Below are 12734 nucleotides of genomic sequence, written 5' to 3'. Positions count from 1 at the left end.
GAGCTCACAGTAAAGCTTTAATATAGAAAAACAAACCATTCCTGCCTCAAAAGTGTGAATATATCTATATGAATAAATATTGCATAGGATAATAGCCATGCTGTACAATAAATAGTTTCAATAAAAACGACTAAATTGGGGAATGTGCATTATAAAATGAAATTTATACAGATTTTATATTATAATTAACATTTAAGTGTAACATGTACAAGACATCTAAGTTGCTATAGAAAATATTAAAACAGTTCATTGCTATTTTCAGAAGTGTGATAAAGAGTACTGTAATTTCAGTTACCGATTATTGATTAAATACTGCAGGACCCATTTGAAGCCTTTACATTGTAACACAAACTGTTTAAATGTAATACACCACGGTATGGAATCATGTGCTGTTGAATCATTAAACTGTACAAAACTCAATATGTCAGAATATAGCAGTAATTTTCATTTGGAAGATTTGAAGATTTACATAAAATACAAACATATGTTTAAATGCAAACTCACTCAAAGAAACAAACCAGAAAAAAAATAAAACACAATTCCACCTATCATACAGTAGGTAACCTTGCATGCATTATTAGATGATATGTAGAAATTAAAGGTTAATTTTTGTTTGAGGGAAAAATCAACAAAAACCAACAGCACACAACAGAAAAAAATGTATACCTATATTCCGGCATCTTTACATATGACTGAATAAGGCATGATTAAAACAGCCATGTTTTATTGTTCTTATCAATGTTTTGTTACTATTGAACTCCAAATGAGACCAGAAAAGTTTCATTCAGAATAGTCAGGATTTCCTTCCTCAGTTACCTTCATATTGTCAACATATCCATTTAGTGATCTCCAACTAAAAAAGAGGGGAGAGAGAAAACTGTTACACAGGAGAAAATATTTGTGTCCTGCAGTTTCTGATAGCTCATATGATACGGAATTTCTTCAATGTTCTTATTTTGCCAAAAACACTGTAGAAATCAAGCTGTATAAATGAAGTTAAATTAAGAGCAATGACTACACTCTCAGCAGCCATTAATATTTGCAAGCAAAGATTATTAAAGGTTGCTCAGCTGAATCAGTAAGAAAATAAAACCCTGGGAAAATATTTAGTGGGACATCCCTCATTTGAGTAGTATTAATTGACATCTATCTTTTTTTCCAAGTTCTAATCAAATACACGTGTTAAATAAGTATAACAAATTACGGATAATTGCTAAGCTAATTGCTTGTTGCGCTTAGACATTTATTTGCATGAATTAAAAATACTCACTGTATAGGCAGTCTGCTTAATTAGTGTTCCTCTGACGCAGATTTTTATCTTTGTGGTTGTTGGTGGAATTTGTTTTCCTGATGGAGAAATACAACGGTAAAAATTTCTTCCCGAGCATGAATCTTACATGACACGATTAACATTAAGCATTCATACAATACCAATTCACTTTGAAATGTTTTATATTTCTCTCTGCCTTATTCACATCTACAAAATCTTTGAAAAACAATCTCCGCATGAATTCAACTACTTGGTAAATCCATCCACAAAAATTAGTCATGAACACTACATGAACACTAAGTAGTATATAAAAGAGTTGACCTGACTTGACTTCGCTCAGCCTAGGCTGCCCTGAGGTACAGAGGACCACAATGCCTAGTTTTGACAATTACTGCAATAGCGCACTAATGACCTGTATGAAGTAAAGCTCCATCAGTTGGCCTGTACTTACATTGGACCCGCTGGTTCATCGTCTTCAGTAGACACGGAAAGGAATGGAGGAACAATGGGACAGAAAACACAGTTAGACTTCAGAAAGCATTTTAGAGAAACACCAGTATGATTTGATCTCTGAATAGCATAACTTGATTTCCTTGTCTTTATAGACTGATGAGGTTCCTGTTGTCCCTAGGTTCCAGTGGATCAGTCATTTTGGAGTTGCACAATGGATCACAAAAAAAGTATAAAATTCAGCTGCTTAAGAGTGGAATACTGCTGACGCCAGTTTTAAGACTTCACTGTTTGTCTGGCTTAAGGAAGCGTGCTGCATAAATTAACCACTAATTAGTATCATAAAATGTTACCTTTCTATGAGCTTTTGCAGCATAAATTACCATTGGTCCTCTCCTTGCTTGATTTTCTTGTTCATTTGCAAAAGGAGTCTGTTTGCCTTTAGTTGTTTCTAACATATTGTAACAATAGTAATGCAATGCTAGCATCAAGTTAATTTTCTCCACGGTCTCTAAACTGCTCTCAGTAACACCATACTTTGAACATTTAGAGGAATATTAGTCTACTTTGGAAGGGTATGACAAAACCACATGGGATGAACACAAGAGAATTTCATCTGTTAAATTAATAAGTGATACTACTAGTATTTATTATATATAAAAAAAAGTATTTCAACAGTGGTCAATATTATGTCTAATGCAAGCCCAGTTTTATATAAATATCATGCATTTGAATAGCGCAGAATACAGTTTTGAAGTGGTACACTTATTAAAGTGCACCTCACATTCTACATACTGTGGTACATGAAATGTGAAAACAGGCTCACACCCAGCATGCTTTGCAGATACATAATTGGTTCAGAAAGGAAACCCACTAAACTAAGGAGCCAGGTTGAGGCACACACTGAAAACCTAATATTGGATCTTGGGATTAGTGTGTCAGTACGGCCATGCAGCTGAAGGTCTGAGGGCAGCAGGATTCCACAGGGATTACATGGAGCTGGTATGGAAGTTAGCGTGCTAGACAGTGTGGCCATATGACAAGGCATTGGGCATGGAAGGGGACCATCAGACAGTGACCTGTCTCCTCCAATACCCCCACCCCCCCACCCACCCTCACACCAATGCCTACACAGCACCGCACCAGAGAGGTGATACGCAGCTGCAGATAAATGAAGCTATCTGCCACGCAAAGACACAGTTCAAAAGTGCTATCCATGATTGAAAAGCAAACAAGGGCAACTGATTGATAAACCAAATGAGCACAAGTAAAAGTGAAATCTGCACATAATTTGGAATGCCAGGACTTCAGCTCCTCACTGCATATTAGTGAGGTAATCACTCAAAGGCAAACCAGTGCATTGTTAAATTAGAGTCAGTCTTAGAAACAGTGCTGTCAATGTTCAAAAAAAAAGAAAAATGCAGCAGTAATTTAAGTTATAAAGAGGCTCTGCAGCTGACCAAATGATATAACAAAACAACAGTGCCGGACATATTCAGCCTTGAAGAGGACATTTGATAATGTCTCTGGACATTTAGAATAGTAAACTTCTGAGTCTCCTCATCTCCCATCCCATTGATAACATGATTGGTTAAATAATCTACATTCATATTGCCACCCCCCACTAATAATTCCTGTGCAAAACAAAGGTATTTCCTCTGGGTTTAAATTAGAGCAATCCAGGGTGCACATGCACAAAGCCAATGCTAAAACCATTTCATAAGATGGTAAAATGCATGCTGCATTTCCTTTGTTGTGTGACTAAATGATTAATCTGTATTTCAAGTTAAGCCCAGGGCCATTCACTGTTTAACCTTTTATTTGTGTTTAAATAGCAGTCATAAAAGGTTAAAGTGCACAATGCAATGAAGAGGACACATTTCAGACAATGTCAACCCCAACCACCTTGTAATGTTTATAATGGGGATGTTTGGCCCCAGTAATATGTGATGGTCTTTGTAATTCAAATATTAGTTTAATTAGTTAATTAACTTACACATGTTCTTCATGGTCTGAAAGTATGTCCAAAAATCACATCACCTTTCTTTTCTCGGGCTTGTGATTTAATATCAGGCTGTGCACAACCAACTCATTTCCTCAACACTCTCTAAATAGTAAACACTCACTTAGTCGTTTGTATTTACATCACTTCACAGTAAATACAAACAAGCAAAAACAGTAGCAAGAGGATGTAAACTGCGATATTAAACTCTGAAAACACTGCCATGGATCAGACGGAACCCCTTACAACTTCCAGCTCCGTGTCAAACAAGTCAAACTTCAAAATAATACAAATGAACTAAAAATTAAAAAAAAGAAATGAGGACAAAATTGCAAATTTGGAATGGGAGGCTTATGTCCAAAAAAAAAAAAAAAACAGCCATGAGTGTAAATGGGAAAGTACTGTACGTAACCCAATGAATATTATAGAATAGATAGAAAAACAAAATGAATGAAATCATTGTAGAAAGGAGTGTTGGCATCATGGTCTGGATGAACAGTTGTGACTGAGAAAAGCTGATAGAAAAAACAAACTCTGGCGGCATGCAAGATCTCTCACTTACCACCCATTTTTAGGTTATGGTGCAATTTGGAAAGGGGGGAAAAAAGAAGTCATAGTAACCCATTGAGTCCAAGAAAACCTTGCCTCAAAAGCTTTGCTTCATTCTGGACAAATCTGGCATTACAAAAAGTTTAGAGGCACTACTCCTTCAGAGTGGGTACACAGCATATGAAATTGCATACACTCACAAAATGAGAAAAAAATAAATAAATAAACACATCCTCCATTGTGTGGCACTGACGGGACAAGAGAGATCTGAAGTAAAAGTTATGTCTGCACACTTCTATAATGCTCCCATAAATTATTATTAATGACTATTCACACACAGATGGATTTTGATCAGTGACAAAGATTGCTGGGGATGTCCATTTTAAGTGCAAAAAATGTAATTGTTTTGGAAGAATCAGAGCAGTGTATGGAGCATATAGCATTGGAGTACTATATATGCAATCGTCTGTTTTACAACTACAGAAAGCTCTGTTCAAGAGGCACCTCATACCTGGCACTGAGGTGGAAAGATGCACATGAAGTTGGGAACACTGCTTGACCACCTTTTGTTTTTGCACTGTTTGTTATGGAATTGCTACATTGTTCCCTACCCATTAACTACATTTCCTTATTGTATTGACATTTTAAGTACATGTTTAATTTTCCATAGCAGCACTGTAAGCTCTGTTATTGTAAGTACTGTTAAAACAATTATGTGGGATTAAAAACAGTGGTGCAGAGCTCTGCAGAAAACTAAATATGACTTACACATGTAATAATATTCCAGTATTTGTCCACACTGTATACAGTAGCATGCCAATGGACCTGCTTGTTGCCTAAATTAGTTTTACCATCACAAAGGCACTCTAAAAGGGAACAAGCATACAGCATACATTATTAAGGCCTTGCCTAAGAATTTGTTTTTAATGTAACCATCTTGCAGAGGTGGCAATTCATTGTTGTATCATCACTTCACAACATCGGATTTATGCTTAATAAATAATAACGCAAATAAATTGGTTTATTTGGACACAGCATGTTGCAGAGATATATTTCCTCTCTGCAAAGTGCAACAGAGTCTCATGGAAAGTAACACATTTTGCAACATGTGCATATGTTTCAAGAAGATTTCCTCTTTTGCATATCTCACTGAAAGTTCTGGATCCTTATGATCTACTTACCTGGGGGAGGGGAGATAGAATGACACAGGAGCGTGCACTGTAGTAAGTATTTTAGTATTGTAATGAGGACGAAGAAAACAGGTTATGAAGAACCCATGAGGGTTACATGAATAAGGGTTACATGAATATAGTGTAACCCTTATGATACCTTTGGCACATTAAGTCCTGTTAATAGGAGCCATTCAAAGAAGGTCTACCTGAATTTCAAAAGCCTTCCACTCTTTTTCAAGTTTGTCTTCTAACAAATCCCATACAATATAAGAGATCTTTGAAGGCATGGGCAGTCAGGACATCATTTCATTTTTGCTGTTATTTACTACACGACATGTGTGCAATTTATGGTGAGGTTTCCCAGCAAGTAAGGGGAGAGAGGGATCCGATAGCATGGGAGAGAAAGAACAAAGAGGTTTAATGGCTGTTTCTACAAAAGAACTCACTGCTGAGTGTAAGACAGAACATGTGATGACCAGTCAGTAACCCTACAATCAAGAACTGTTGCTTTCTTATTATTTCTTATTACTTAAATGACTGGAGATTTATTTCACTCTAAGTCCTTATTTCATATCACAAAATCCAGGTAAATTTCACAAATGCATCCTTCACAAACACATATCTTATCTACCTGACTCTCACACTGAACCATCAAAAGGTCATTTTCAGACTTAATAAACATCTATGTGGTACTCTACAGTGTGTTATATCTGCCATATATGTCACATGCAGTATGTGAGGGAGAGTGCTTTACAAATTAAAAGTTTTCAGTAGCCAGCCTAGGTGTTCAGTATTATGGTATGGTCATGCATATTGGCTGGCTAACATTATTTTAAAACAATAGAACCTGGTTCATTATATATTAACTTACTAGCAAACCTTTAATCAGAGAACAAGTTAGCATCACCTCAAAAAACCATGAACTAGTAGCCTAATATGTGTTTTTAAAATGGAAAAAATGTGAAGTAGAACAGAATAACTAAAAGCCATAAAACTTTACCAAAATTCAAATGGCAAATTTCAAAAGAAGTGACTCTGTCTTTATGCACTGATGAAATGTTCATTCCCAGCATTGGGAAGGACTACCCGCAATATAGATTGATCGACTTTTGAAATTGTCCCATGAGAGCGATCAATAATTAACAGCAGGCCATGTCTGACCACGAGAAGGAATCAAATTTCCCCTAAATATTTATCTTTGCAACAATGTAAACCGCCATGGCAAACTTCCACAGAGTGAATTATTGACAATGGCTGTCCAGAAAAAGGCACCTGAGCTGGTGTATCACAAAATACGCTCACTTAAAGGAATTACAGACGCAGGACAGCATTCCTTTGGACCTATGCTCTAGCCCAAACTGAAAGAGGTGGGCAAACAGAACATACCTAACCATAATGCCTTAAAATTCTCAATCCTCTGTCAGGGTCTGTGGGCTGGAGAGGAAATGAGGAGACAAAGGGGCACCTGCTCTGCTTACCTTCGGGCACCTCGTCAGGCCGCTTGCGTTTCTCGTACACCACGATGATGACAACCAGGATGATGATCTCCGCCAGCACACCCAGGAAAGGCCAGAGGGGTGCCAGGTAGCTGCGGACCCGCAGCACGGAGGTTATGGACATGGTGCCGATGATGTTGGTGGCGTTGCACTGGTATTCGCCCGGGTCCGTGCTGATGTCCAGGTTCTGAATGTTCAGCTCTGTGTAGTTGTCCCTGTTACTGATGAAAAAGCGGCCAGTGGAGTTGTCTATTTCCTAGAGAGAGAGAGCAAGAGAGAGAGATCAAGAGTGGACACGTTGTGAAACGGGTCCTACTGCAACACCAAGGCATAGAACAACAGCGAATATTATATAGTTCTCAATATTTCTGGTTAATATCAATGGCCACTGAAGAGATGATAATGTATCAGAATAATAATCAATTAATTCTCCAGAGTTTGTTCTTCATAGTTCTTGCCTGTGATGATAAATTAACGTACAACCTCCTCCTTGAGAAATACCAAGTACACACTACAGCCAAAGCTACCAAGCACACCAATGGCAGATAGAAGTGAGGAGGGGAGGAGGGACACGTACCCTGTAAACGGACCCGTCCAGCTTGCGCCAGGTCCAGAAAGGATGTGGATAGCCTACAGACTTGCAGTACAGCATAGCGCTCTGACCTTCATTTTTGTTCTCACTGCGTTTGTAGCTGGTAATACCAGGAGCAGCTGCAATGCAAGTTAAGACATTAAAAAGGGGCTTGAAATAATAGAATTGAGACAATTCAATTAAGATAAAGTTACTACATTTACTACAATAGTTCTAAGGTGTGATCTGGATACATTTGGTTACGTATGAAAAGAAAAAAATTGTCACGTATCTGTAGCTTCCTATTTGTAGCATTGGAAATACACTAAATCATTAATGAGTTGCTCACACCGTCTGCAGAAACTACCAGAGAGCCCTACAAGACCAGTATCATGGCAGGAAGCACTGTGTATTTATCAATGACAATAATGTATTAAAGCAATTCTGTAATATTGTACACCATTGCTCCATAGTTTATGGGAAGACAGTGACAGAAAAGAATCCACTCTTTATTATTTCAACACCGAAATGTTGAGGTTATTGTGTTTTGAAAATTAAATGTAAAACTAAAGACCGTGACTGCATAAAAGCTGTGTGCTTTGTATGGATAGCAAGAATGACCAGATTTACAGACTATAGAGAACACATGTACTTGGTAGCCAACTAACTGTCAGGACAGTAACAGACTGAGTTCCCCCTATCAGAATCTTTCTGGTTATGAATATCTTCATCCATATAGCTACCTAGCCTTCTCATACTGTTTGCTGTAATTTGCTATGTATACTGTTGATCTTGTGACTATATCTGAGGTACTTTGGTAACTTTGTGCTACGTCTCTGGATAACAGCTTCTGCCAAGTGAAAAAAAAAGAAATACAATAATAACAATAAACTCAGCCTAATTTTTATGTCTAATCCAATTTGGTCAACATTTTCTTGTTTAAAGAAAACTAAGTGTCACATAATTAACCAACACAGAAGTAATTGTTATAAGCACAGAGGAGGGGCAGGGTTGTGAGGAGAATGGATTTTGCATTTCAGTTTGCTAACTTTTGACTTGTTTATGCATTAAAACTAGTTAAGAAATTAATTAATTATGACTCTCACACATCCCAGCTGTAACAAACAAAATGGGGTATAACCTGTATTCAAAAGGTGTTTTAAAGATAAGGTGCATAAGGTGTCCTAATTGCCCAACACAGTGGCACACCCTCTAGTCGTTATAAAGGTAAATCTCAGCCCATGTTTTGCACTATGTTTGTTTGTGTTGTTGAAATATCAAAAATGCTTCAGACATGACCTTTTGATTCCAGCACCAGGGGTTTGCCTTTGCATTTGCGTAACTGTGTTACAGCCCCTTGAATAGGGCCTTGAGTCATTTAACAATAAGACAGAAGTATCATCATAAAGTAGTTTTATTCTTTTAATTATTCAATTTTTAAGTTGAAGACTGACAAGTCACAGTAATTGAAGAATCTCTGAAACTGTGTCGGTTATTTTGATGTCAAAATTATAATTAAATGTGAGCCTCACACACATTTTAATTTAGCTCAGCTGCTGTACTCTTAGGATCATGTTCAAATCTGTCTGGAATAACCGTCTCTATGTCAAAAAAAAAAAATTGGATGAGGAGACCTTTTCAAGTAAGTTTTTTGGAGTCAGTTTTCTTTATACTGTGGACTGCAGTGTCCAGATAACCACTTGTCTTTCTCTAATCCACAGAATAGCGGTAATTCCTTCTATGCAATTAAGCAAGATCAGAAAAGGGCCTGGAACGACCCTTTTCTGCTGTGTGCTGAGTGGGAGTGGCTTCAGCTCAGATAGTGACATCATCCCTCTCTAATTATAGTACACACGCATGCTGTCTGAGAGGGGGAGGGGGCAGCCACATTATCTAAGCGTTATCTCCAGCATGCTTCACTCATGACTGATAGTAAGCAGGCTGTCCCCTGTGTGATTCCTCCTCCATTGCTTTCTATTGGTTTCCTTCAACAAATTAATCATATTAATATACAAGCACTCCTTTTGAAATTTGATGTACATTCAGAACAATACTGGAATACTCTTGCCTCATAACACATTTTCGACGATAACAATAAAATTAGGTAGGGTAAAATAACTGACAATGTATAATGTATACCTTTTTCCGGTTTCTTTCACAGGTCTGGGTGGGTACAAATCACAGATCCCTTAACAACAGCAGTGAAAGAAAAACTAAGTAACTTAGTAACCTCCTGCAGAGGCATTTTTAAAGGCCTATGTGAAGAAGTAACTGTCATGTTCTACTATTTACAGCAATATAGAAAAGCAATTACTCTGCCATACATAATACATGGTGACTTAATAGAAAAAGTAATATCTTTACAGCTGTGCATTAAAGTAAGGGGGCAATGAGGACACAAATAACTCACTCCTGCAACCCCAGAGGATATCACTCTGTCACTCATTACAGAGGGGAAAGTCCCTTACAAATGATTTGGGTAAGGGACTAAAAGACATTAGAACACACAAACAGAAGAGACTATGAAAATCTCCACCCAGTGAAACAAAACGAAGGAAAGCTACAAAAAGAACTACAAAACCCCTGACTCTCAGAACAGATTATCATCGCAGACAATAAATTCCCACCATCAGAAAAGGCTGGGACCGGATTCAGAGGATTAATCCCCAAACCATCAAACAAGCCACCATCTGTTGCCGCTGAGTTATGCACAGGGGAAATGGGAGGCAGTCAAGGACACTGCAGCACAGAGAGTAGGCACTACACTACTGAATCCAGAACCTTACGCTAAAAGGCAAAGCATTGAACAAAAGAGCAAGGGGGGGGGGGGGTGTAGACAAAATATATGTGTACTATATGCTGTATATACCGTTCTCAGGTTAAAAAAAATACTCAGAAGTGTGCGACTGCAGTTTCACTTGCAAGCACGTGAAAAAAAGTGTTTTGTGAATATCCAGCACAGCTTTTTTTTTAATTTCATTTAAGTTTTTTTGAATATATTCTTATTCTCAATCATTTTTCAGCCCCTTTGAAATCAATGGCACAAAATGTTCCACAGCAGCATAGACAAGCACTTTTTTCCTGAAGTATTAACTACCCAAAGCAGTTAGCAGAGGTCTGGTTTATAAGAGTGTTTTGTTAGTCTGATATCCACATTTTAGTTAGTTGCTCAGATGACAGCTGGCAAGTAACAGAATAGTAGCTTTTTCTCATTTTCAATAGCAGGAATGTCAGTCTCTCACTCTGTTGTAAGCAACTTTTTTACTCTGGGATTAATTTAGATAACGGGTAAATGATGAGCAGTCTCCTCAAAAAAATATTTAGTCACCTCCCAAATTGACTGGGTGGATGAGCTGGCTGTATCTTAAAATAACTGTACAAATTCATTCAGGTTTGCTGATAGCTGTCTCAAAAATAAAATATTTGGAAAAATTTACATTATATCTCCATCTGTTGAGAAGTATCAGTTTGGGGCTGCCAAATGAACTTCCCAGGACAGACGCAGGGTCAAAAATAATAACTGGAAGTACCTTCTTTGACTTAATACACTTCCTGTAAGAGTAAGTACATATATACTATGTCTGTGAGTATGTATTGTGTCTTAAGAGAAGAAACTAAAATAATTTCTGTAAAGCCCCTTAAATGCCAGGCATCAATAATATTCAGGTCAACAGCGTAAGCACTGAAGTTACCAAAAGTATGTTCATTTTCGGGTTGGGGATGAACAAAGGATTTATCCAAATGGGGATTACATAGCTGATTAAAAATCTCCTGCTACAAATTGGTATTTAGAAAAATCCAGGAGCTTTCTAGAGACAGAGTTAAGTAAGTTTGAGTCATTTACATTTGGTCAGTGAAGCAAAGCAGTATACATTTTAATGTGGTTAATAAAAACTTTAATGAACACATCACACCCAGAGTCATCACTCTCAGAATCAATAATATGAACTAAAAAATTCCTATGAAAATTAATATGTATATTTTAAAAACATAACACATCACTACTTAAATGAGTGTAGCCCGTGCTAATATTTTGTTTATTTTTCTTTGTTTTTTTTTTTTTTTTTTTGGATGACTGACTTATTTGGACCAAATTGGGTTGATATTTAAACTCATTTAATTGCTAAATGGCATCATCTGTGGTTAAGCCAGCAAAGGTACGGTGTGTGCTGGGTTTGTTTAAGCGAGTTGTACGTTAAAGTCATTGAGAGAAAGAGAGAAAACCCTTGACTTTGGTTTGCAGAGAACTGATTTCTTTAATAGAAGGGAATTAAGAAAGAAGACAACTTCTGTGTTCTGGTGATATTTTATTTTATTGTAATTTCATTTCTAGTCTGACGAGTAAAGACTTCTATTTTGCTATATTTGGTGGAGTGCCGTTATTCATTTCATGAGGGGATATTCATAGCTAATCGGAATAGTTGACAGGAACCTATAAAAAGAGAACCTCACCTGCATTGCACATGCATTGTATGTACATTGGTAGAAGGAAAAAGAACTTGGGGCGCCCCAAAAAGTTAGGTTAATTTAAATTGTCATGCCCATCACCGCGACATGGGGGCGCTACATGAGTATCTTTTAATGACCCCTTACAGACAACCAACCTCACCTATTGATAAATACTATCTCCATCATGTAACCCCCCACGCCTGTTATGTGAATAGTGACTTAAGGCGACTGGTGCAAGTACATACATGAGAATATTTTATATGAGAGTGGACCTTAAATCATTGGTTTATTCTTTTTAAATTGAAAGAAAAAATGAAAAAAATGGTATATGTTGTCAAGGGTTTCATTTTTTTCATAATTACAACTCTATTTAGCTAGCAAACTAAATTGCTGACTTTTCTCACCTCCAGCTAACTACTCAGCTAGGGAATGTCCTGCTGACCCAGTCTGCTGACACGTTCAAAAATGGGACTTGATAATCTATGTTACTTTGACAGAGCTTGCAAAATGCATGAGTATTCCAGAGCGCATGTCAGTGGAAGTGCTTGATTATGCATATTGGGAAAAATACAGGTTGAGCATTCAGAAGGAGCTCCCAATCGTTATGAAACACTGAGCCAAAAATGGGCACTGAATGGGTTCTGAAGCATTTTATCAGAATGGCTTGTATTAGATGGGCTTGTAGAGGGTTTAATGAAGGCAAAAAAATCTGACAATAAGAGCCACAAAAAGGACTCTAACTTTCCCCCCTTTGGGACTCACCTAACTTCATTTT

General features: G+C 37.3%; 1 protein-coding gene across 3 annotated transcripts in view; it reads right to left on the bottom strand.

The window, feature by feature from the left end:
* Window positions 1–678: 678 nt before the first annotated feature.
* The window catches only part of LOC118781879 (neuroplastin-like), a 32509-nt gene continuing 20453 nt past the window's right edge, over window positions 679–12734 (bottom strand). For 2 of the 3 annotated variants that reach the window (XM_036535007.1, XM_036535010.1), the window contains 5 exons: window positions 7517–7650; window positions 6922–7195; window positions 1722–1743; window positions 1271–1347; window positions 679–853 (listed from right to left, as the gene is read on the bottom strand). In XM_036535007.1, the coding sequence (XP_036390900.1) occupies window positions 1287–1347; window positions 1722–1743; window positions 6922–7195; window positions 7517–7650 (491 nt within the window). In that variant the 3' untranslated portion in view covers window positions 679–853; window positions 1271–1286. The remainder of the gene's footprint in view (window positions 854–1270; window positions 1348–1721; window positions 1744–6921; window positions 7196–7516; window positions 7651–12734) is intronic. The other variant, XM_036535008.1, reaches the window with a different exon arrangement.

This window comes from Megalops cyprinoides, chromosome 8, assembly GCF_013368585.1.
Source record: "Megalops cyprinoides isolate fMegCyp1 chromosome 8, fMegCyp1.pri, whole genome shotgun sequence".
Lineage (NCBI taxonomy): Eukaryota > Metazoa > Chordata > Actinopteri > Elopiformes > Megalopidae > Megalops > Megalops cyprinoides.
This window is presented reverse-complemented; position numbering and strand designations above follow the sequence as displayed.